This window comes from Python bivittatus, unplaced genomic scaffold, assembly GCF_059951505.1.
Source record: "Python bivittatus isolate LINGU-HERP-01145 unplaced genomic scaffold, Pbiv_v1 ctg000470_np1212, whole genome shotgun sequence".
In the NCBI taxonomy this organism is placed as follows: domain Eukaryota; kingdom Metazoa; phylum Chordata; class Lepidosauria; order Squamata; family Pythonidae; genus Python; species Python bivittatus.
The window spans coordinates 2,003,778-2,028,220 of record NW_028277065.1 but is presented as its reverse complement, the minus strand read 5'-3'; the positions used below and the strand labels follow the sequence as shown (position 1 = coordinate 2,028,220).

At 40.6% G+C, this 24,443-nt stretch overlaps 2 protein-coding genes across 2 annotated transcripts; both read right to left on the bottom strand.

Annotated features, from left to right (window-relative positions):
* Positions 1 to 256: 256 nt before the first annotated feature.
* On the bottom strand, positions 257 to 1,183 carry LOC103065030 (olfactory receptor 5V1-like). The gene has a single exon (XM_007439578.2). The coding sequence runs from the start codon at positions 1,181 to 1,183 to the stop codon at positions 257 to 259; it is 927 nt and encodes a 308-aa protein (XP_007439640.2).
* Positions 1,184 to 21,221: 20,038 nt separating this feature from the next.
* On the bottom strand, positions 21,222 to 22,163 carry LOC103064552 (olfactory receptor 5V1-like). The gene has a single exon (XM_007439576.4). It carries the CDS (start codon positions 22,161 to 22,163, stop codon positions 21,222 to 21,224), a length of 942 nt encoding a protein of 313 aa, XP_007439638.4.
* Positions 22,164 to 24,443: the final 2,280 nt, after the last annotated feature.

The following is a 24,443-nucleotide window of genomic DNA, read 5'->3' as shown; positions in this document are numbered from 1 at the left end:
CTAGCTGTGCAAGAATTGGCTGTATGTATTTTTAACAACTGAAATGTCATTCTTTGAGATGAACAATCAACAAGTTACATATTGGACTAATTATAATAAATTGAACAAATTGCAGTAAATGCTGGGAAAACTAGTGCACACTAAAATACAGCCAAACTTCGGAATCTGTGTATTTCACAATAGTTTTAATTAACTGAATATTAATTTCAATGGTGAAGATAATCTTAAAAACAATTATCTTTATGAAATACATGTTTCACCTTTTTTTAATTGTACTTCTCCAGGCATCCTTTACATCTTTGTTGCGTAAGGTATATATGAAAGGATTTAAAAGTGGGGTTAAAATACTATATATTACTGGAATAAGCTTAGCTTGATTTGAGGAATGACTGTTATCTGAACTCGAGTAAGTGAAAAGAGCACTTCCATAGTATAAAAGGACCACTGTGAGATGGGAGGAACAGGTGGAAAAGGCTTTTTGTCTCCCTTCTGAAGAGCGCATCCTTAAGATAGTTGAAATGATAAAACTATATGACAGAAGGATGCAGGCTAAAGGGGTCCAGGCTATGAAAAGGCCAATGGAGAGCAAGAGAACTTGGTTGAGAGAAGTGTCTCCACATGATAATCTCAGCAGTGGAGCAATATCACAATAGAAGGCATCCAGGTGGTTGTTACCACAAAATGGTAACTGGAAGGCAAAGGTGGTATGCACCACTGAGTTGAGTAAGCCGCTGGCCCAGCAGGCTGTGGCCAGTTGGAGACAAAATGCTTTGCTAACAATCAGTGTGTAGCGCAGAGGATTGCAAATGGCAACATAGCGGTCAAAGGCCATCACGGCAAGAAGGAGGCACTCTATGCCCACAAAAGAAAAGAAGAAATATGCCTGAAATGCACAGCCCATATAGGAAATGCTATTGTTCTCTGAGAGTAAATGAGCCAGCATCTGGGGGATAGTGGTGCTCGTATAGCAAATGTCCAGAAATGAGAGGTTCCCAAGGAAGAAATACATGGGGGTTCGGAGTTTCTGGTCCACCAATGTCATCAAGACAATGAAGATGTTCCACACCACAGTGAAGAGATAAATGACGAAGAACCCACTGAAGAGCAAAAGATGGATCTCCTGCAGATTTTTAAAGCCAAGTATGATGAATTCGGTCAGATCAGTTTGATTTTGTATCTCCATGGCTCAGTGAAAACAAGATTTATTCCTATAGGAAATAAGAAGAACCTTTTTGGTCAGTTTCAATATTATATGTATGAAATTAAAAAGCAGGATAAAACATAAAATATAATAGAGTTGTGCTTTCAATGTAATCTTTTCAAAGGAGATGAGCAGAAGCAATGTGATTTAATGCATCAATATTTTGCATCTATGAACAAAGCCTGTCATCTATAATTAGCTCTTATAAATATAAAACTAATAAGAGGAATACTAGAAACAAAAAGAGAGCAGATCATTTTTGTTACAAAAATAAAGCATGGAAATCAGATTAAGACAAATCTTATTCCCTCTTCTGGTTCAGATCATTGAGTCAATAGTTGATTGTGCTTTTAAACTAAGAAAGAAAAAAAAATGAAGTATTTAGTTATTTTGCGCTTATGTAGAGATGTGGAGATTAGCAGAACTTATAAAAAACAATATCTGCAAAGGGAAATAGATGTGATTTGAATTTATCCTATCTGCACATACGCTTATCCAGATAGGTTTTCAGTACAAATCTGCAGATGTAACAGTCATAGAATCTGCTAGAATGTATTCTTACCAGTAGAAAACAGACATTTTCCAATACATTTACAGTAGGTAGTTCCAAAAGGGTAAAGGTGGTATTATATTTTGAAGTAAATTTAGATTTTCCTATTCCATAAATAGTCCAGAATTTAGAAAGACAGAAAATGAGTTTCAGTAGCAGTTATGAAAAACTCTTACATTTTGAATGAAGACACAGAAACTATACTGTAGCAGATGCAAGTATGAATTCATTGGCCTCCCATCATTGCTGAATATCCTGGACGAGGGCGGGGGGGCGGGGGGGGGATACTAATTCTTTCAACATAGTGTTTCAGTGCAGGGCAAGCCCAAGATATTTTGCTGCCTGGAGTGGATGAGCAAATATATCCCCCTTCCCTGTTTCTAGGCAAATGTGCAAGGAGATTTATCCATGAAATTAAAGCATGACTTAGGTCTTCCAAATTCTTCCTTCACTTCTTGAATAATAAAGATTAGAGCACTGAGATATTCATGGCTGCTGATTTTCCATTTTTTTCCTGAAATATCTCTGCTAAAAACAGAAGATGGAATGACCAGTGATGCATATAAAATAACCCTCATTACATTTTCAAGAGCAAAGCAATTTCATCCAACTTAATATAGGGTCATTCCCAACGAAGTACTTAAAGCAAACCTAATTACTAATCGGTATTATCAATGTGATTGCACTATATCTGTTTCAAGCTATAAAATCTTCTTTGGCTGATTATGCGCTTTCAACCGATATGCTGGCAAATCTGTGGTTTGCAAGCTGTTAATGATTAGTTATATAGAAATGCATGTGAAAAGGATCTTTAGGGATTTTCTACCCAAGATAATAACACTTTGTTTTCCAAACAGCCACATACACTCTAATCAGTTTTGGAAAAAGAAAAAGAAAAAAAGAGGCATATTTTAAACTAACCAACGTTTCTTTTTCATTTCCATAGAGAGCTGCCGATTAGGCAACCCTTCCACAGAGCCCAGACTAAGAACATGGAAGAAACATGTCATTCTGAAATAACTATTCTAATTCAGAATAGTACCATACGAAGGTAGTTTGCTGAAAAGTGTTGCATGGTTGTTTATACTAGTGATATAATTAATATAATCCCACACATTTTGTGTAATGTTAAAGTCCTATTAGACTTGTCATTTTCTATAGTTCCTTTTTTTGCAGACTTTCAGCTTTACTTACAAGGCTCAAAGGTGGGACTAGAAGGATGCATAATGTTAGAAAGGAAGCATTGGCTGTATCTAATCCCCCACCATTCTGATGTTAGCAATAAACTAAACATTGAGGGTGAACTGAAAAATTCCCCCCTTCCTCCTCCTCCTCCTCCTCCTCCTCCTCCTCCTCCTCCTCCTCTTCTGGAATCATTCTGAAATTTCTTCACAGTGTCCTAATATTCAAATTTGGGAGAGGGATGCAGAGGATGACAATGGTGACGGCACAGTGACTTGTGCTGCTCCTGCTGCTGTCATTTGCTGCACAAGGTAATAGGAAGGAAGGAAGAAAGGAGGGAGGGAACAAAAGATGGCAAGTTGGTACCTTTTTCAATCTTAACCCTTCCTTGCTCTCTTTGATTACACTTTTTGCAGCTAGTTTTTCTCCAAATACATTTTCTACTGTACATTTGTCTCATGCTCACTTTTGCAGCTGTTGTTATCTTATAGGCATTTTTCTTATCCATAGCCTCTTTCACTGCATAATTCCACCAATCATGCTGTTTCATACTTCCTATCAGCATAATTTTACCAAACATCCTTTTTCATACTCCACATACTTCTGTTCTTTCAGTAATATAATTATTTTCACACCATAACAAGCAGTTCTAAATTCTCCTCCCTGACATAACTTTTCATTTGTTCACTTTTTGTTTGCTTGTTTTAAATAAATGCAGGCCTTTTTTCTATAATACAGGTCTTTGTTGCATTTATTCTATATTCACTCTCAGTTATTTCGGTGCTTTTATTCCTTTCCAGGTCCATTTTTTCCAAATATCCTCCTGACACTAATAAATGATCTGTCTCAGAGCCTCTCATCTTGCTCATCCTCTCAATCTTTCATAAGAAACAATCAAACCAATTGTGCTTTTATATGTAAATTAATTTCTGTGTTTTGTTTATGTATGAAAAGATTTAGGCTTAAAGAACATATTTAAAAGAAACATACTTTTTTTTTTCTGAGCAGATACTCACAAGTCACCATTCTCATTCATTCCCTGGTCTCCAAATAGGCCAATAAGCCTTTTCTTTATTCCTTTGTCTCAATTACATCACTCCATTCATTTCACCTGAGATGCCTCAGATCACATTCATTCTGATCATTGGACAATTTTTCCCGAAAATCATATCTGGGTTTTTTTTCCCCCACCCAAGGAGTCTTCCTTTCATGCAAAAGCCTAAATGTAACCAGTTTATAGTTTCTAACATATTTTAACCCTATCGTTCATCATTCAACTTACACCTTCATTTCTGTGCATGCATTCATAAGATCCACATTGTAAGACCAAACCACCTTCATTCATGAAACCTAGCATTGGAGAGATGTGAAGGTTGTGTTATATGTGTTTTATGTGTGTTATGTGTTTTATGTGTTTTATGGTTTTTATATTTTTAAAGCTGCACTGGGGTGGCATTAATTTCATTGTACAAGTTGTACAATGACAATAAAGATTTCTATATATTCTATATATGTCTCCATCAGCATAACTTAAGGATTTACCTCTAAAGTAATCAACAATTGCTTTTCTCAGATCTGCATTGTGGTTATAATTCCATATAACAACCATTGCAGTCCTGTTGTATTGTTACCACCATCACTACAGGTAATAGGATATATATTTGAAAAGAAGATCCTATGAAATGCAAAACAGTGTAACACTTTATGGCTTTTAAGGTATTTAAGAAATTCATGAAAAGTATAGCCTGTGTTCACTATTCATGGCTGCCAAATATCACCTCCAGGTTTAGAAGCAATATTGCCTGCATACTTACCATTGGGAGGGAAAAGTAAGAGAATATGGGTATGGTATCCTCTCATGATCCACTTTTGGCAGTTTAATTCTGAATATATGCAGGGAAAGAGTGGATTTCCAGTTCTCTCAAAATTCATTCTGCAATTTAGCAGAAGATTTGGGTATATTTTAATGAGTACGTAGGTGATCTTGTTGGCTTTTCAATGTTGAGTATATCATATTTGAGCAATTTAAAAGCAGACAAACAATATACTAATCTACATTGCTGAAGCTCAGATCATCTGGTGAATAAATCTAACAGCTAGTAGAAAAATATAGGACTTAAAGCTATGAAAGGTTGCTTATCATGAAGGTTCATATGCTATCCCAAAATTCAAAAGCAGCATTCATCTTAAACAGATCTTTAATTCAAAAGTCTGATTTAGCAACAGTAGTCTTCTATTCTCATAGGTATCACTCAGGTCATGGTATACACAACATGTTTTACATTTTTTGTGATAAAGAAAAATTAAGGGCATCTTCTGCTTCTTCCTAGTGTTTTCCCACTGCAGGGTCTGCTTTTTGGAACAACAAATGCTATCTGTTAGTTATTGTTGTAGAAATTTAGATTTAAAGTTATACTTACTAAAAGGGACAGATTTATATAGATCTGAAAACAATAATATATTTTTGTTTCTATGCTTGACAACACAGTCTTTAGTCCAAGAGCAGCACTGGAGGCACTTTTGGGCATACAGAATATAGCTTTCAATATATATATATATATAAATGCACTCTTTCATATAGTTGGTGTAGAGAATAAGGTAGATGACCTTGATGAAGATATGTAAGATCTGTTGCCAAAGTGATGAGGCATGAAACACATTTTAAGTCCATAACAGACAAATAATATTCAAAAAAGGCTCAGACAGACACCTCCCTAATTCATGAACTATAAGTAATAATAGGAGGTACAACATAATCAAACTTGCAATATTCTGTATTATAGCCAATCTAAATAAAAGTAGTTTTAGCTTTCCTGTGGAGTTGATTTCTTGGTCTAGTCTGCCTAATGGGGATGATAGTTGGAAGTCTATGCCAGGGTGAAATTGCATACCACAAAATAGCTATGCTATTGATTTTGCAACAAATTGTCTAATAGATGCAAGTATATGGTACCTACCCTGATTCCTAAAACATCTTAAAACATGGCTGTGATAGCATGACAAGCTATTTGATGTCTAGAGGCTTGAAAAACCACCCGTACATACTTAAAGTAACTAACTTGTTCTATTTGATGCCTGTCTATGTACCAGCTGTACTTTTTAAGACTGTTAGAAAATACCACTACTTTAGGTTTTGGTGATTAATAACCAACTGCTCTTTGGTACGAAATTGGCTTAATACTCTGAGGACCCTCCTAAGGCCACCTTACATCATAGAATAAGTTACAACATCATTTGCATATAACAGGATAGGCAAATACTTTTTTTTCACTGTTTGGAAAGTGTATGGATCATGAGTTCTCAAAGCAGTTTATAATGTAAGGTTTGCCCCGTTCGACAGAGAAACTCTCGTGACACGTGTGGTTCACCAAGAAGGTTTACTCATGTGTAACGTAGTAGTCACAAGCAAAGCCAGGACTGGCTTGGTACAATTGCATCACTTGTTATATTCCCCCCTTCCCGCGCTTTTTTCCCGCCCCGCGGTCACGTTGCAGCTGCGGATTATTGGCCCCCAATAATCCCCCTTGATTGTTCATGATGGCAGGATCGGTCAGGGTCCATTGTCCTTGATTGCCAGTCCCCCTCCGGCTGGGTTGGTTCCTCCCCGTTACGTGCAAGCCCGCGGGTTCTGTGCTGCGTTGCGATCTTGTTTCGCTGCCTGCGGCCCCGTTCATTGCTGGCTCGCGCCGTTATCAGTTTATAGTTAAAAGCTTCCGCTGCGGTTTTCCTGTTTGGCCGGGCGCAGGTGGCCCATTAATTAGCAGCGCTTTCAGTTCCTCTTTTCCCTGCTAGCTACCGCCGGTGGATTCCGCGTGGTCTGGCTGCGAGCTTCCCTGAAGCCCCGTGCTGACCGAACCTGACATACCGCCCCCCTGAAGACAATTCCCCCCCCCCGGCTCTATTTCGGCTTCCCGGGGTATTTATTGTAAAAGTCCCGCACTAGGTCCGGCGCCCTTATGTGGGTTTTACTCACCCATTCGCTGTGGGACTTGGGAAAATGTTTCCATTGCACTAGGAGCTGGGTCTGCCCCTTGTGCCTCCGGGCGTCCAGTATCTGGTTGATCTCGAAATGCTGCTCCCCCCCGACCATGATGGGTGGTGGCACTCCCTCTGTCTTGTGCCAGGCGTTCCCTGGCTGGTGCAGCTTTAGCAGGCTGCAATGGAACACCGGGTGGATCTTCCCGAGGCTTTTCGGGAGCGTCAGCCTGACGGTTACTGGATTGATGACCTCTGCAATGGGGAACGGCCCCACAAACCTCGGGCTGAGTTTTTTCGATGCCTGGTGCGTCTTTAGGTTTTTGGTTGACAGATACACCTGGTCCCCCACTTTCCACTGCTCCTCGGGGAGCCTCTTGCGGTCTGCGTGTTTCTTGTAGTCGGCTTTGGCTCTTTGCAATGCCGCGTGCGCCGCTCGCCGGGTCGCGTCAATTTGGGCGAACCAGGCATCCAGGGAGTTGATCTGGGATTCCGGCTGAGGCAACTCCAGCATGGGGACGAAGTCTCTCCCGGTGGCTACTTTGAACGGAGAGAACCCGGTACTCTTGTGGACAGCGTTGTTGTATGCCACTTCCGCGAATGGTAGTAGCTCCGCCCAATCGTCCTGTTGGTGCCCCACGTAGCAGCGCAGGTACTGTTCGAGCCCCCCGTTCAGGCGTTCCGTGGCTCCGTCTGTCTGCGGATGCGCCGCGGAAGAAAGGGCTTGTTTCGTCCCCACCCGCTTCAGGAACTCCCTCCAGAATCACGCGATGAAGTTTCCGCCCCGATCGCTGACGACCCGTCGGGGCGCGCCGTGGAGCCGGTAAACATGTTGCACGAACAGTCTCGCCAACCCCTCTGCCGTGGGGACTCGCCGGCACGCTACAAAGTGCGCTTGTTTGGAGAATAAGTCCGTAACCACCCAAATGGGGGTCTTCCCCTTACTCTCCGGGAGCTCTACTATGAAGTCCATGGCGACCTCTTGCCATGGGCCGTTGGGTTCCGCTACCGACTGGAGTAGCCCTCTAGGTTTGCCTTTGGCTCCTTTCGCCGTCGCGCACACCGGGCAACCCCCCGAGTACGCCTCCACGTCCTTACGGAGCATGGGCCACCAAAACTGCCGCCGGATTAAGTGGAGCGTCTTTACGAAGCTGTAATGCCCCGCGCTCCGGCTGTCGTGGGCTCTTTCCATGACCTCCCGTCGGCAACCCTCGGGCACGTACAGCTTTCCTTCATGCCACCACAACCCCTCTTGGCTGGTTAGCGCCTCTCGGTTCTGCTTGAGCCAAGCGTCCCGCTCCGCCGCCTCCGCGAACCCTTGCCTTACTTCAGGCGCCGTGTCCCGTTGCTCCCCCTTGGTCTGGCTTCAGGTCACCGCCTTTGCAGCCAGTCTGCTGGCAGGGATGATGGAGTCCACGATCTCCTCCCGTAGGCTGGCGTGCTGGGGCATGCGAGACAGTCCATCTGCTAGGAAGTTGCGCTTCCCGGGGATGTGTTTTAGTGTGAACCTGAACCTCTCGAAGTATTGGGACCACCGCGCCTATTTGGGGGATAGCTTACGCAGGGTCTTCAGGGCCTCGAGGTTCTTATGGTCCGTCCACACCTCGAACGGTTCAGCTGCCCCCTCCAGTAGATGCCTCCACGTGGCCAGTGCCCACTTGACTGCGTACGCCTCCAAGGGCTTTCAGTTCCTCTTTTCCCTGCTAGCTACCGCCGGTGGATTCCGCGTGGTCTGGCTGCGAGCTTCCCTGCAGCCCCGTGCTTCCCTGAAGCCCCGTGCTGACCGAACCTGACATATAAGGGAGTTAATACCACTCCTCATGGTTTATGGAGGGGTTGAGGGAGATGAAACAAGAGACAAGACATGTACAGCATCACTGGCACTCATCTAAGGATGAACTCAACCAAACACAGATTAAGGCCTACCAAGTGGGGGTACGGGTGGCGAAGTGACAGCATTCCTCCACCCTTATTGCATCTGCAGATTGCTGCCTCGCAGCCTTGTTTTGGGTGATATGGGTCCTCTTGGGTGCAGGGGACCTGGACAACATTTTACAGGGTCATATGGAGGAATTTGCTCAGCATCTGTCAGATAAAATTGCTCATATTCATTCACAGTTTGACACTGGCTTTGCTCCAGGTCTGTGGGAGATACCTAGGATGGAGTCTTGCCTAGTTATCTGGGAATGGTTTGCACCTGTTGGACCTGAGGAAGTGGACAGGGTCCTTAGGACTGTGAGTACAGCCACCTGCTCTCTAGATCCATGCCCCTCGTGGCTTGTGAAAGCAGCCCTGGGGGTGTTGTGTGGGTGGGTTCTGGTGACGATGAATTCTTCTTTGAGTGAGGGGGTTGTTCCTGCACCTCTTAAGGAGGCTTTGGTTTGCCTCCTCCTTAAGAAGCCATTGCTGAACCCCATGATACTGGACAATTTTCATCCAGTATCCAACCTCCCCTTTTTGGGGAAGGTGGTTAAGAAGGTAGCTGCATAGCAACTTCAGAGGATATGGATGAAGTGGATTATCTGGATCCTTTTCAGTCAGGGTTCAGACCTGGGTATGGTACAGAAGCATGCTTTTGGATGATCTCTGGCGTGGGTGGAATGATGGTCGTGAGGCCATCCTTGCCTTACTTGACCTCTCAGTGGCTTTCAATACCGTCAACCATGGTATCCTTCTGGACCGACTCAGAGAATGGGGGTGGACAGCATAGTATTGTGCTGGTTCACCTCCTTCCTCCAGGTTCAGTTCCAGTCAGTGTCAGGAGGAGAGATCCTGCCCCCACCCCCTGCTATGTGGGGTGCCATAGAGGTTGGTGCTCTCACCTCTCCTATTTAAAATCTATATGAGACTGCTGGGTGAGCTCATGCAGTATGCTGATGATACTCAATTGTACATCTCCACCCCTGGAGACTTAAACAATGCTGTGGGCGTCCTATCTTGGTGTCTGAAGGCTGTGAGGATCTGGATGGGGAACAATAGGCTTTAACTGAACCCTGGCAAGACTGAGTGGCTTTGGGGTTTGAGCCCATTCTGGTTCTAGGATTTTACCATCTTTGGTACTGGATGGGGTCACACTGCCCCAAACATATCCTGTGTGCAATCTGTGGTCCTCCTGGACTCATGGCTCCTGCTCAGAGAGTGGCAGTTGTGTCTAGGAGGCACAACTTTTGCACAACTTCATATTGTGCACTGGTTGCGCCCATTCCTAGATCAGAGGGACCTACTCACAGTCACTCGTGTCCTAGTCACCTGCTGGTTAGACTACTGAAATGCACTCTACATGGGGCTGACCTTGAAGAGTATCAGGAAACTTCCAATGGTGCAAAATGCAGCATCGCGAGCAGTTATGTGTGTTTCTAGTAGAACACACATTACACCTCTGCTTTATGAGCTGCATTGGATACAAGTTCATGTCCGGGTCCAATCCAAGGTGCTGGTGTTGACCTTTAAAGCCCTTCCTGACATGAGGCTGGGCTATCTGAGGGGCCGCCTCTCCCCAATTTCATCTGCCTTTCCTACCAGATTCAGAAGAGAGGACATATTATGGATTCTGTCACCTAAGGAGCTACATCTGGCAGGCTCTATGTTATGGGCCTTTTCTGGTATGATGCCTCTGCTATGGAATATTCTCCCCCCTGAGGTGAGGTTGGCCTCATCATTGTTGAGCTTCCAGAGGTCCCTTAAGACTTGGTTATGGTAGCAGGTCTGGGCATCCTAGGGTGGGGGAATTAGCTCCCTTATTTTTAACTTCCTTTTAGTCTCTTTTTAGCTTTGCTGTATGCTGTCCAGAGTCGTCTGTGGTGAGATGGGCGGCTATATAAATCAGTTTAAAACAAAACAAAACAAAACAAAACAAAACAAAACAAAACAAAACAAAACAAAACAAAACAAAACAAAACAAAACAAAACAAAACAAAACAAAACAGATGTTAAACAGGGGTAGGCCCAAAATGCATTGATATTATTTGGTTAATTAGCTGCCTGTGTTTACTATAACATACTCTAAATCTAGAGTGTGCAGGAAATTTGTGGAGTAATATCGACAAGCATCTATCAGTAGAAGATTTTTGGCATTTGTCTGCAAACAGGGGTCTTGAGATGAAATTGAATGCTGCCCTGAAATCTATTAAAACTACAAAAAATTGTGCATAGGTGCTATGGGTATATTTATTAGCTAAATGCTGAGGAACAGGTAATGTTCTAAAGCTGATCTCCTTTCCCTAAAACCTCCATAGTCATCTCCCAAGATATTTTCTTGCTCTAACCAATTGTACAATTTTGCATATCGCTGCATCACATGACAGTGACTGATGTCTTGAGACTTATTGGTCTGTAGTTGGTGGGTAATGACTTGTCACCTTTTTTGAAGATGAGAACAATTATGGCTTTGCCCCAGTTCTCTGAAATATGAGCAGAAGGATCTATGAAAATGAAAACTGATGTAAGGACGGGAGTCTACCAGTCCACGTTGGATTTGAGTATTCTGCCGGCATGAAATAATTTCCCATTTCCATCTTATATTTGTTAGAAAATTACTGTGGGTAATTTCCAGTTGAGTTTGTCACCAGTACACTCCTAACCAATCCCTGTATCCAGATCAGAGCAAGTACACACACCATTCAATTTTGCTAGCAAAAAAAAAAAAAAAAAGTGGCCTGAAGTTTATTTATGAAACATCAGAAAACAACAAAGCAGTTAATTTATACACTGCCCTCAACATGTGATATTAAGTGTTAATTTGTATTTCCCTTCTTTACAACTGCAGAAACAGGCCAGGAATTTCTGCAGGGAGATGAAAGAGTATACTGTTTATCTATTTCCGCCAGCATATGTAATAATTGAGGTGAATTTAATGTCCACTTGGGGGCAAATGATACTGAATTACACAAGCACTTTCAATGGTGGCTGAACAATGAAGACATCTTATCTCCATTTCTTACTCTCAGGGTCTCTCTGGACTCTATATGTAACATAGTTAGATTTTGTTTAGCTCAGGTGACATATACCCCAAATCTCCATATCTTAAATGGTGCCATTCAAAAAGACCATCCTGGTTACTTTATATCCTGGTCAGGCTGTATGCGTTCAACTATTGATTACTTTATACATTTCCATACTTAAAAAAAAAAGATTTAGAATTTTAAACTAGGATATAGAATGATCATTGATCTCTTATCCTTAGTTGCTCCGTCCAGGATGCTGTCCCATTAAATCTGTCAAAGGAATTGCTGTCCTGTGGTTAAAGGTAAAGTAAAAATAAAGATTCCCTTGAGTCAAACTCAGCTTCTGAGGTTTGGATAGATGCATCCATGTAGTTTTCCTAGTACTGATATAGATATGGATTGCCATTATCTTCTTCAACAAAGTGGTGGGTTGTTCGTTCATTTCTAGCCAAAAGCTCTCAAATTTGTTGATGATCTCCCACCATAATACTAATCAAATCTGAACCAGTTTTGTTTTTTGAGATCAGTCAATATCATCTAGTGATATCTCCCTACTATGTAAGCATACCTAGTCATTATACTAGGAGATGATGCAATACAGGATGACTGGTGAAGTCTAGAAGAATGAATCCATTCACTAATGCCCAATCCTGAATCCACATTTTACCCACCAGAATCTACCTACAGTGATAAGTACAACAGAAAATTAAGCCATTAATTATAGGGTTCATTATTTAAGCTGACAATGAAATAACATATTCTCATTTTAGCAAAATGTAATTATTGATATCAAAAATATCTAAAGGTAGATTTTCTTTAAGCACAATGTTCAAAGTTGTCTTATCGTAGTACATATTTAGAAGGCAACTTCTTGTACACCAAGCATGTCAGCTATACAGTGATATAGAGCTTTAGGAGTTGTCAAATATATATCTCTCCGTATTCTGTACATTTCTTATATAATTCTAGAAAAATTATGGGATTTTTTTTAATGACCACTTGCATAATTTATTGGCAAGAGCATAGAGTCAGAAAAAGATAAGTTTCATAAATATATGAATTAAATGGATTCATACATCAAGTGTGCGTTTTTATAATTTCCAAAGGGAAGATTTAATTAACTTTCCCCATTGCTTTAGCTAAGGCTTCTTTAACATCTTTGTTCCTCAGGCTGTAGATGAGGGGGTTCAGCATGGGGGAGACCAACGAGTAGAAAACTGCAGCTTTCTTCTCTTGATCTGCAGAATGGTCAGACTCTGGCTGCAAGTATGTGAAGCTGATGGTGCTGTAGAACAACACAACAATAATAAGATGTGTGGCACATGTAGAGAAAGCCCGTTGTTGCCCCTCAGCTGAATGCATATTGAAGACCAGCCTGGCAATTTGGAGGTAGGAGAGCACTATAAAGCTAAGAGGCAACATGAGGACAATTACACTCAGAGCAAAGATGAAGACCTTCATCACATAGGTGTCCATGCAAGCTAGTTGAAACACAGCTGGTGCTTCACAAAAGAAATGGTTGATTTCATTAGGTCCACAGAAGGGAAAATTTACTGTGCACACTGTTAGTGCTGCAGCATTGAAAAAGCCTCCAAACCAACATATCCCAGCCATCTGCATGCACATCGACATTCTCATGACAATGGGATATCGTAGTGGCCAACATATGGCCACATAACGGTCATATGCCATAAGAGCTAAAATGAAACATTCAGTTATCCCACAGGAGAGGGTTAAGTTCAGCTGGGCCATGCATCTGTTGAAAGAGATGACCTTAGTTTCAGAAACCATGTGGGCTAGCATCTGAGGGGTAGTGATCAGTGTGAAGAATATATCCAGCAAAGATAAGTTACCAATGAAAAAATACATGGCTGTGTGGAGACGGGAATTGATCCATACCAAGAAGATGATCAGGCTGTTTCCCAGAACAGTGATGAGACACATAGTGAAAAATAAGATGAAGAGGAGAGGCTGAAATATAGGATGGCTGGTAAAGCCTAGAAGAATGAATCCATTCACTGAAGTCCCATTCTGAGTCCACATCTCACTTACCAGATTCCACCTACAGTGATAATCACAACAAAAATTGAAGCCACCACTTACATTGTTCAATATTTAAGCTGGCAAAGAAATATTGTCTTCCAGTTGTATTTTGATTATTCTGTGGATTCTGTAGCCCCCCCCCTTTTTTTTTTCTCGTATGTAAAAGAGATCTAAAGCTAATCAGAAACATTAATACAAGTACTGAGCACAGTATTTAAGAAACAAATTGCAGAATAATAATAAAAAAATCTCATACAGGTTTTGCAATTTTTTATGAAAATTCCACTACGTCAATAAGAATACTATTTACTGACACATCATGCTTGACAGAATTTAAACCTCATTTTTCCCAGATTTGACTTCTCAGTAAAGAACTATCAAGGTTTTCCCATTTTTGTACCAAGGCAATCATATTTGTGGCTTATTTTCTGTATAAATGCATGCATTTATTCCACAATTTTATACCATTACAGGAATTTTCAGCATTATACAATAGGTAGCACCACCCTATTGGCACTCAGTAAAAAAATGAAAGAGGACTAAGCAGTTGAATGATTTTATAGATCAACTACCTGATGATTAATCTGTGAAAGGTATTTAATATGTGCGCTTCTGTTCTCATCCAATTTATAGTTGGTGATAAGTATTATACAATATATATCAAGAAGCTCCCACATACACAAGTTAGATTCTCATCTGGATTAATTTCTTGTTTAAAACTTTGGAATAGGTCCTTTGTATGTGATGATATATGATGCTTTGGATTATCAATCTTACTTCTCAACATAGGGAAAATAGGTTTCAGTATGAGTCACAGAGCTATTGCTATCATAGCCACTACTGTAATTACAATTGACAAATAAATATAGCAATAAACATGCATTCTGTTAACTTATTCTGTTAATTAAACTTCATGTCCCCCCCCCCAGATTCTTGAAAGAATAATGACAGTTTATTGAAAATATTTTTCCTAGACTTCCAAAGACAAAATAATCAGAATATCTAAAACACTTGTATTAGCTCAAGAAGCTTTTACCAAATCCCTTACCTATCATTTCTCTTAGGCAACCAGTTATGTATTGTCAAAGACTTATGTAAAAATATTTCAAAGAAAGAAGTTCTCAGTGATTACAACTGAGAATGAAGTGATTATCTTGAAGAGTATTTGTGATCTTAAAGCTGAACCATCATAAAGCTGAAGAAAGCTCTTGGAAGCATCAGTGGATTTTAAACTTGTAGCGCAGTATTTTAAACACTTAGCTGCATTCAAAAATCAGCCACACTTGCAACATGATGCTTCATGAAAAAAAAATAAAATAAAACTCTTATATTTTTAAATAAATAATTTAATCCAATGTTTGTGAACTGTCAGAGAAAGGTGTGTGTGTGTGTGTGTGTGTGTGTGTGTGTATGTTTAAAAAGGTATATTTGCTTTGTATGTATGTATGTATGTATGTTTAAAAAGGTATATTTGCTACCTTTTTAATATTCCATGATGCTTTAACATGATTTAGTATCCATTTTGGTTCACTGATGTAAACTAAAAGCTATAGCTTTGTCTTTGAAAATGTTGTCCCATATTTAAGGATTGGTAAAGATTCATCTTATATATAATTCAAAGTTATGAACCTCCTTTAAGAAAATAAACTTACATTGCATAAATCAGACATTTGAGAGCTATCTCTTTTTGTTCTTGTTACTTATTTCATTGGTTTATTTTTATTTCTTTGTTAATTTGTGGGTATGATTGGCCCTTCATTCATACAACCACGTGTAGTTTCAAGTTGGAGAAAAACAAACAAACAAAAAACAAAAACAAAAATGACTATACTCCTACTTACCTTTTGTTCTAAACATTTAGAATGTTAACTGCAATTCTATATCTATCTGTCTGTCTGTCTGTCTGTCTGTCTGTCATCTTTCTATCTATGAACAACAGCAGAGGACTGAAATAATTGGACAACTCTGCATCTTTGCCAAGTTCTGGAAATGAAATATGTTGCAGAGAAAGAACAAAATGCAAATCTTTTCTAAGAAGGATAAACTCTTACTTTCGCTGAAGTAATCAAATAAATTCCCTTGAGGTTCTTCCAACCTTAATAATCTTTCCATTCCTTAGGGTTCGCTAGCATTAAAGAATGACTAATTTAAACTTCTTGGTGAAACAAACTATGCCAAAAAGAATTTCATGCTAAACATTTGGGTAGTAACGATGGTAGCCCTAGTGAGAAAGCTATATCCTGTGAGGAATATCTGGCTGTTTTAGCGACCACTTACAGATCACAGCAGTTTCTCCTGAGACCTGATGTAGCCCCAAGAATCTGCAGCAAACAGGTGTTTGGAAGCTGTGTTAGCTGGGAGGAAGTTATTGATTCAGAACTTTACTGTATATCCTAAATTTAAAGGAGGGTTTTGCTTTAGTTTTTGTTTTAAAGTATGTAAAAACATCCCACCCAGTGGAAATATTTTGAGTTATCTGCTTTACTGCATTCTGTCTGTCTGTCTGTCTATCTTGTCCTGTCCTGTCCTGTCCTGTCCTGTCCTGTCCTGTCCTGTCCTGTCCTGTCCTGTCCGCCCGTCCATCCATCCATCCATCCATCCATCCATCCATCTATCTATCTATCTATCTATCTATCTATCTATCTATCTATCTATCTATCTATCTATCTATCTATCATCAAATTTATATGGCCACCCATCTCATGAAAAAGTGACTCTGGACAGTGTACAACAAGATTATAAAACAGTAAACATATTTTAAAAATTAATTAAAAAATCATTAAAAATCACAAGGCTAAGAGAGAACAGCAGATGTTAATAATGGAGCCACCTCAATATTTCACTGGTCCCCTAGCAGCAGAGATAGCACCAAACCCTGTGGCACCCCACATAGTATGGGCTGAGGGTGGGATTTCTCCTCCCCAATCCCCTGACTTGAACTGACCCTGGAGAAAGGAAGAGAACCAGCAGAACACAGTGCTGGCCACCTCCAATCCTCTGAGCTGATCCAGAAGGATACCATGGTTAATGGCATTGAAAGCTGCAGAGACATCCAGTAGGGCAAGGATGGATGCACAACCCCCTCCCATCCTTGCCAGAGATCATCCAAAAGTATGACAAATGCCATTTCCATCCCCTACCTGGGTCTGAATGCTGACTGAAAGGAATCCAGATAATCCTCTTGATCCAAGGTCCTCTGAAGCTGCTGCACAATCACTTTCTCAACTACCTTCCCCAAAAATGGGAGGTTAGATACTGGATGAAAATTGTCCAGTATAGTAGGGTCCATTGATGGCTTCTTGAGGAGGGAGTGAACCAAGGCCTCCATTAGAGGTAAACAAACAACCCACTAATTCAAGGAAGAATTTACCACCACTGGAACCCATTTACATGACACCCTCAGGCCGCTTTCACAAGTCAGGAGGTGCATGGATCTAAAGAGCAGATGGCTGAACTCATAGTTGTAAGGACCCTGTCCACTTCCTTAGGGCCAAAAGGTTCAAACCATTCCCAGATAACTGGGCAAGATCCTCCCCAGGCATCTCCTCCAGACCAGTAACAAGGCCAGTGTCCAACTGTGAGAAAATCTGAGCAACTTTGTCTGACAGATGCTGAATAAATTCTTCCACCTGGTCCTACAAGAGATTCTCTGCACCCTCTCTACCCAAAAGTGCACATATCACCTGAAACAAGGCCATGGGATGGCTTTGCACAGATGCAATAAGGGTGGAGAAGTACTGACTCTTCACTGCCCTTACCACCACTAGATAGGCTTTAATAGTGGCTCTAACCCATATTCAGTCAAGTTCATCCCTTGCTGAACACCAGTGACACTCTAGACATCTCCTCTCATTTCATCTCCCTCACCTACTCTGTGAACCATGGAGAGTGACAGGATCCACGAATGGGGAGAGGTCACATGGTTGTGATCTGATCCAAAGCCTCAGCTGCTCCCCTCAGACAAAGATAACTTTTGGTAAGATGGTGGAGAGAGCAAAGGCCACAGAGGGACTGTCCTCATTTTAGTGTGTTGGTGTGCTTATGTGGAATGAAATTAGAAGACTGCCTGAGTCGGCACTTACCTGGATAGGCACTGGACATGGTTCAGACCTGTTTGGGCTGGAAAAGCAGGATGGAGATGGGCTACGCCTGCTGTGCTTGCTGTGCCTGCAGTCTTTGTGGTCATGCCTGTGAATTTTGTTGTGGTTTTGTGTTACACAATTATTTTGCTGCAGGCATCTCTCCCCCCATAGACTTTTTACTGTGGACATCTCTCTCCACATGGACAGCTCTCCTCCTGTGGACTTATTTCTTTGGCATTTCCTGTGGCTGGCTGGTGATGCTGAGGGACTCCAGTCACCTGTCAATGATGGAGATCATCTGCCCACTGTGATATCATGTGACCCTGATGGCGGCTGCCAGGAGATGCACCCTGGCAGCTTTCCATTGGAGAGGACACTGGGACTCTGGGCATTGGTGGTAGCTAGGCAGTGGGAGGGGGGAATAACAGGCAGGTTTCTGTGGACTCTCCCTCCCCACAGAGGCCATTTTGCCTTCCTTCTGCCAGACCTGGAGAGGAAGAAGCTGACATTTACTGACCATTACGGCGTGAATTACATCTACCAGCTAAGTTGCCTGTGACTGTGGACTGTGGGTTTCCCACTGAAGATTGATTCTCCCCTCTGGGTGACAGCCAGAGGAGGGGATTGGTGGGGTTGTGGGTGAATGGAAAGGGAGCCCTTGACTAGTTGGTGAGAAGGCAGCGGAGGGATCCCTGTGAATGGGAGTGTGTGAGAGTGTGCTTGTGGGTAGAATGGGGAGGGAGGTCACTGAGTACCTTGATGGCACTGAAAGCTAGTGAAGCTAAAGTGCCTCAGGGTGCTTGGCTTCCATTCCCTGGAATGAATGAAGTTGAGGATAGTGGGAGGTCCCCAGTTTCAGGATATGAGGGGCCTGGATTAGGGGATGGTGCTGCCTTTGGGGGGGTAGGGGCAGGCATGTATTATGGTAGTAATAGACATGGAGACATATGGTGGGAGACAGGGAGTAAGCCGTTCCTAGGGAATATGGGGTCAATGCCTTATATTGGTTTCACATTCTAGCTCCCTGGTCTTAGCCCCTATACCCAGTCAGTAGATTTTCAGAGGCCCTGGCTTTCGGCTGCTGCTTCTAAATGCCAGATTGGTCTGTAATAACGCCTCCCTCATTTCTGATTTAATACCGACCTGGCATGTATTACTGAGGCCTGGCTGGGCCTGGAAGGGGGGGATGGGCCCTTTCAGCGATATGCCCAGCTGGGTTTTGGGTGTCACCAAGACATCAGGGCAGGGGTGGAAGTGTGGCGATTGTCATCCAGAAATCTCTTACGGCTTTCAGGGGGGCTGTACCACAGGTTACTGGATGTGAGACCCTGGTCATTAAATTGGGCTCTAGGGATCAATTGGGATTGTTGCTGTTGTACCAGCCTCCCTGCTGTATAGCAACCTCCCTGCCTCAGCTCCTTGACTCCATTTCTAGGTTGGAAGTGGAGTTCCCCAGACTTATGATCTTGGGGGACTTCAATATGCCTTCTCTAGGAGTGGGGTCTGAGGTGGCTCAGGAGGTCATGGCCACCATGATGGCCATGGGCCTATCCCAGGTCATCCGGAGCCCAAAATGGGACAGTGGTCACACCCCAGATCTGGTGTTCCTGTCAGAGCAGTGGCTATGTGATCTAAAATTGGGGGAGCTCATAGTGTATCCCTTGTCATGTCCTGATTACCATGGGATTCTCTAGTGCTACTATCCACTGCAGGGAGACCAGACCCATTAGATTGGTCTGGCCCTGGCAACTGATGGACCCAGATGGGTTTCAAAGGGAGCTGGGGGCTGTTCCAGTGGGTCTCCTGCACAGTCCATCTGAAGCCTTGGTCTTTAAATATACATAAACCATCTTCATTAAAATTGATCAGAAAGTGCCATAAATTATTTAAAATAAATAAACTATCAACCTAGCATAGGAGAGAACTCTCCATCAAAATAAACTGAGGACTTACTTCCAAGGTTATTAATGAAACAAGAGACAGTATCAAAGATTGAATTTTGAATGGTTTGTATCTTGGTTATATGATCACATAACACTCATTATGATCTTGTTGATTATTACCACCATCAGCGCATCTAATGGGATTTATATTTGAAACAGTAGTCTATGAAATACAAAGCAGCATAAGACTTTATCTTTAGTTGGTTCCTAAAGGTATTTAAGAAAGTCATGGAAGGTATGTGTTTACTATTCATGATAACCAAATAATACCTTCAGCTTCAGAAGCAATGATGTGTGTATACTTAGTTATGGGAGGGGAGAGTTATTGACTCTTCAAACACTGGGTATGGGTTTTATCTGATAATGCATGTATAACCATTTGAATTTGAAGATATTCAAGGGAAGGCTATATTTCCAATTGCCCCAGCGTTCATTCTGAGATTCAACACAAGATTTCCAGTTACTTAAAAAGTTGTAGGGAGCCATGGAGATGACCTTGGAGAATGCAGCCAGAAGCTGTTGCAGAAGAAGCATGCATTGAGTCCAGGTGGACAGAAGAGTATGCAAAAGAGACCCATACTAGCTCTTCCCCTGTCTCTGATATCAGAGGGAGGGAAAGAAAAACACAGGTGGTATTGCAAGATTCCATTACTACAGTGTACCTCAATAAAGTATAGTTCTAGTCTTTCTGTGAGTCTTCCTATAAAGTTTGTTTCCTGATCTAGTCTATCCTGTAGGGCTAATAGGAGTTTGTATGTGTAAGTGTGTTAAAAATTCTTGATGAATATTCAATCTGTAATACATCTTATCAGAGCGACTTAAATGCAGAAAAATATCTCACTAAATTTGCAGGTCTGAAGTTCAGAGCATTTGGTAAATTAATCTAAGATACACATAAATTTAGGTAGTTGAAATTTGGAATTTAGAGCTATGAAAGGTTTTTAGTCTCATCTAACATTTAATCTTCTATACTCACAGGTCATCATGTACATAAACTGTTTTAAATATATGTGATTTTAAAAAAGTTCAAATAGCCTACCTCTGCAAGAATTACTTCTACTGTATATTCATCAACAGAAGTGTCATTCTTCCAGATATTCAACTTTTAGAATGAACGAGTTATACATTGGAATAAAATGATAAGCAAATCGTAATGAATGTCAGGAAAAGCAAATACTGAAAATTGTAATACATACATTGAAAATGATGAGGATAATCTTGAGAAAAATTATATCTATCTATCTATCTATCTATCTATCTATCTATCTATCTATCTATCTATCTATCTATCTATCTACCTATCTATCTAATGTTAAACTTAACTTCTTTAATTGTACTTTTCCAGGCATCTTTTACATCTTTATTGCGTAAGGTGTATATGATAGGATTTAAAAGTGGAGTTAAAATACTATATATTACTGGAATAAGCTTAGCCTGATTTGAATAATAACTAGTGTTTGAACTCAAGTAAGTGAAAATAGAACTTCCATAGTATAAAAGGACCACTGTGAGATGGGAGGAACAGGTGGAAAAGGCTTTTTGTCTCCCTTCTGAAGAGTGCATCCTTAAGATAGTTGAAATGATAAAACTATATGATAGAAGGATGCAGGCTAAAGGGGTCCAGGCTATGAAAAGGCCAATGGAGAGCAAGAGAATTTGATTGAGAGAAGTGTCTCCACATGATAATCTCAGCAGTGGAGCAATATCACAATAGAAGGCATCCAGGTGGTTGTTGCCACAAAATGGTAACTGGAAGGCAAAGGTGGTATGTACCACTGAGTTGAGTAAGCCACCAGCCCAGCAGGCTGTGGCCAGTTGAAGACAAAATGCTTTGCTAACAATCAGTGTGTAGCGCAAAGGATTGCAAATGGCAACATAGCGGTCAAAGGCCATCACAGCAAGAAGGAGGCACTCAATGCCCACAAAAGAAAAGAAGAAATATGCCTGAAATGCACAGCCCATATAGGAAATGCTATTGTTCTCTGAGAGTAAATGAGCCAGCATCTGGGGGATAGTGGTGCTCGTATAGCAAACGTCCAGAAAGGAGAGGTTCCCAAGGAAGAAATACATGGGGGTTCGGAGTTTCTGGTCCACCAATGTCATCAAGACAATGAAGATGTTCCACACCACAGTGAAGAGATAAATGATGAAGAACCCACTGAAGAGCAAAAGATGGATCTCCTGCAGATTTTTAAAGCCAAGTATGATGAATTTGGTCAGATCAGTCCGATTTTGTATCTCCATGTCTCAGTGAAAACAGGTCTTATTCCTATAGGAAATAAGAAGATCCTTTTGGTCAGTTTAAATATTAAATGCATATGAACTTAAAAGCAGCATAAAACATAAAATATGATAGAGTTGTGTCTACAGTGTAATCTTCTTTTTAAAGGAGAAGAGCAGAACCAGTGTAGATTTAATGTATCAGACTTTTTAGGTACAATTCTTCCTTTTATGGATGTATAATTAGCTCTTATAAATTCAAAACTAATAGACAAAGTACTGAAAATAAAAAGAGTAAAGCATTACGAGAATAAAATATGGAAATCAGACTGAGAAAAAAACTCTCTCCCTCTCCTTCTTCATATCATTGACTTAATAATTGGCTGTGTTTTCAAGAAGTAACTGCTTGTTTTGCTGTGTGTGGATATTAGGGAAATTAATAAATGCAATATCTAAAAAAAGATTTTTTAAAATTTATGCTACTTTAACACACCCTTATCCAAACTGGTTTTCAGTATACACTTGCAGATCCATAAAATCTTAAACACTCATAAAATATCTGTAAATCTTTGAGAATCTATCATTAACTTTAGTTAACAGTTTCTAATATATTTATAATAAATTGTTCTGAGTAAGTAAAAATTCCACTATATTTTGCAATACATTTGGAGTTCCCTATTTCATAAATACTCTAGAATTTAGGAGATAAATTCAGTAGAAGTCATTGAAAACACAAATTCCTTATAATCTTACTGAAGACACAGAGACAATGTTACTGTAGGTACAGCTATGAATTTCATTTTCCATTCATCATCCAATGTTCTGGGATGAAGGACAAAATTCTTCAACAAGTTCATTCAGCACAATGTTTCAGAGCAGGACAAGCCCTGAATAATAAAGATTGCAAACTTAAAATAGTTGGGGCTGCTGATTTCCCATTTTTTTCTAAAAAACTTCTACTAAAAACAGAAGATGGAATGACTAGTGATCCAAATACAAAAACCCTCATTACATTTTCAAGAGTATATAAATTTTACCTAACTTAATAATAAGGTCATTCATACCAAAGCATTCTGTTGCAAACATATTGACTGATAAGTATGATCATCAATTAGTATGTTTAAGCTATAGCTATTTCAAAGTATAAAATCTTTAGCTGACTGTGTGCTTTCCTCCTACAAGGATCTGTGGTTTCCAAGGTAGTCTTTATTATTTATACAGAGATGCATATTAAAAAGATCTTTAGGGATTTTTTACCCAAGGTAATATTACCTTGTTTTCCAAAGAGCCACTTACACTCTAATGAATGGTGAAAAATAAATCATATTTTAAAATAAAAAAAATGTTTATTTTATTTTATTTTATTTCATTTCATTTCATTTCATTTTATATGATGTCCCACCATGTGTAACACCTCCAGTCGAATGGAATAGGGAAGGCTAGCTTCAGTTGGATTTTATAATAAACATCTGAATCAGATTCAATGAAAGTCCTAACTACCAGCATAACAGAAATATAACATTAGTCTGAAAAAAAAAAAAAAAACCTGTGCTGAAATAAAGCTACTGTATGTAAAGAGTTTTTTCGGTGAAATGTTTTGCACTGGTACTTAGGATAGTATAAGGTTCATTTTAATATGTATGTATGTATGTATGTATATAGTCTTTTAATCAGTGTTGACTCCTGGTGACTGCCGGGACAGGTCCCTGAAGTTATCTTGGCAGGATTTCAGAAGTGGTTTCCCATTACCCCCTTCCTAGGGCTAAGATAAAGTGTCTGGCCCAAGGTCACCCAGCTGGCTTTGTGCCTAAGGCAGGACTAGAACTCACAGCTTCCTGGTTTCTAGCCTGATGCCTTAACCACTACATTAAACTGATTCTCTCATACTAATATAATCCTATCCATTTCATTGTATGATTTTAAAGTCTTATGAGAACTGCAGTTATCTGAATATTGTCTTTTCAGCAGACTTTCAGCTTTACTTGAAAAGATCAGATGTGGAGCTAGAAAGGTGCGTAGTGTTGTGACGAAAGCATTTTCTCTGTCCTGTTCCCCCTTTGTTGCCAATTCACTCTGCAGAGAAGATCTGTAGATTCTTATGAAACATTTCCACCATTATTTTTATTCCAAGTGTTATCATCTATCTGTCAGTCCATCCATCCATCCATCCATCCATCCATCCATCCATCCATCCATCCATCCATCCATCCATCTTATATTCTTCACAATGTCCTAATATACAAAATTGAGGGATGGAAACAAAATGATGGTGATGCTGACAACAGAGTATACTACTTCCTTTTT

What these genes read in the sequence shown, in the direction of transcription:
- LOC103065030 (XM_007439578.2), bottom strand. Translation starts at nt 1,183, where the DNA reads ATGGAGATACAAAATCAAACTGATCTGACCGAATTCATCATACTTGGC.
- LOC103064552 (XM_007439576.4), bottom strand. Translation starts at nt 22,163, where the DNA reads ATGGAGATACAAAATCGGACTGATCTGACCAAATTCATCATACTTGGC.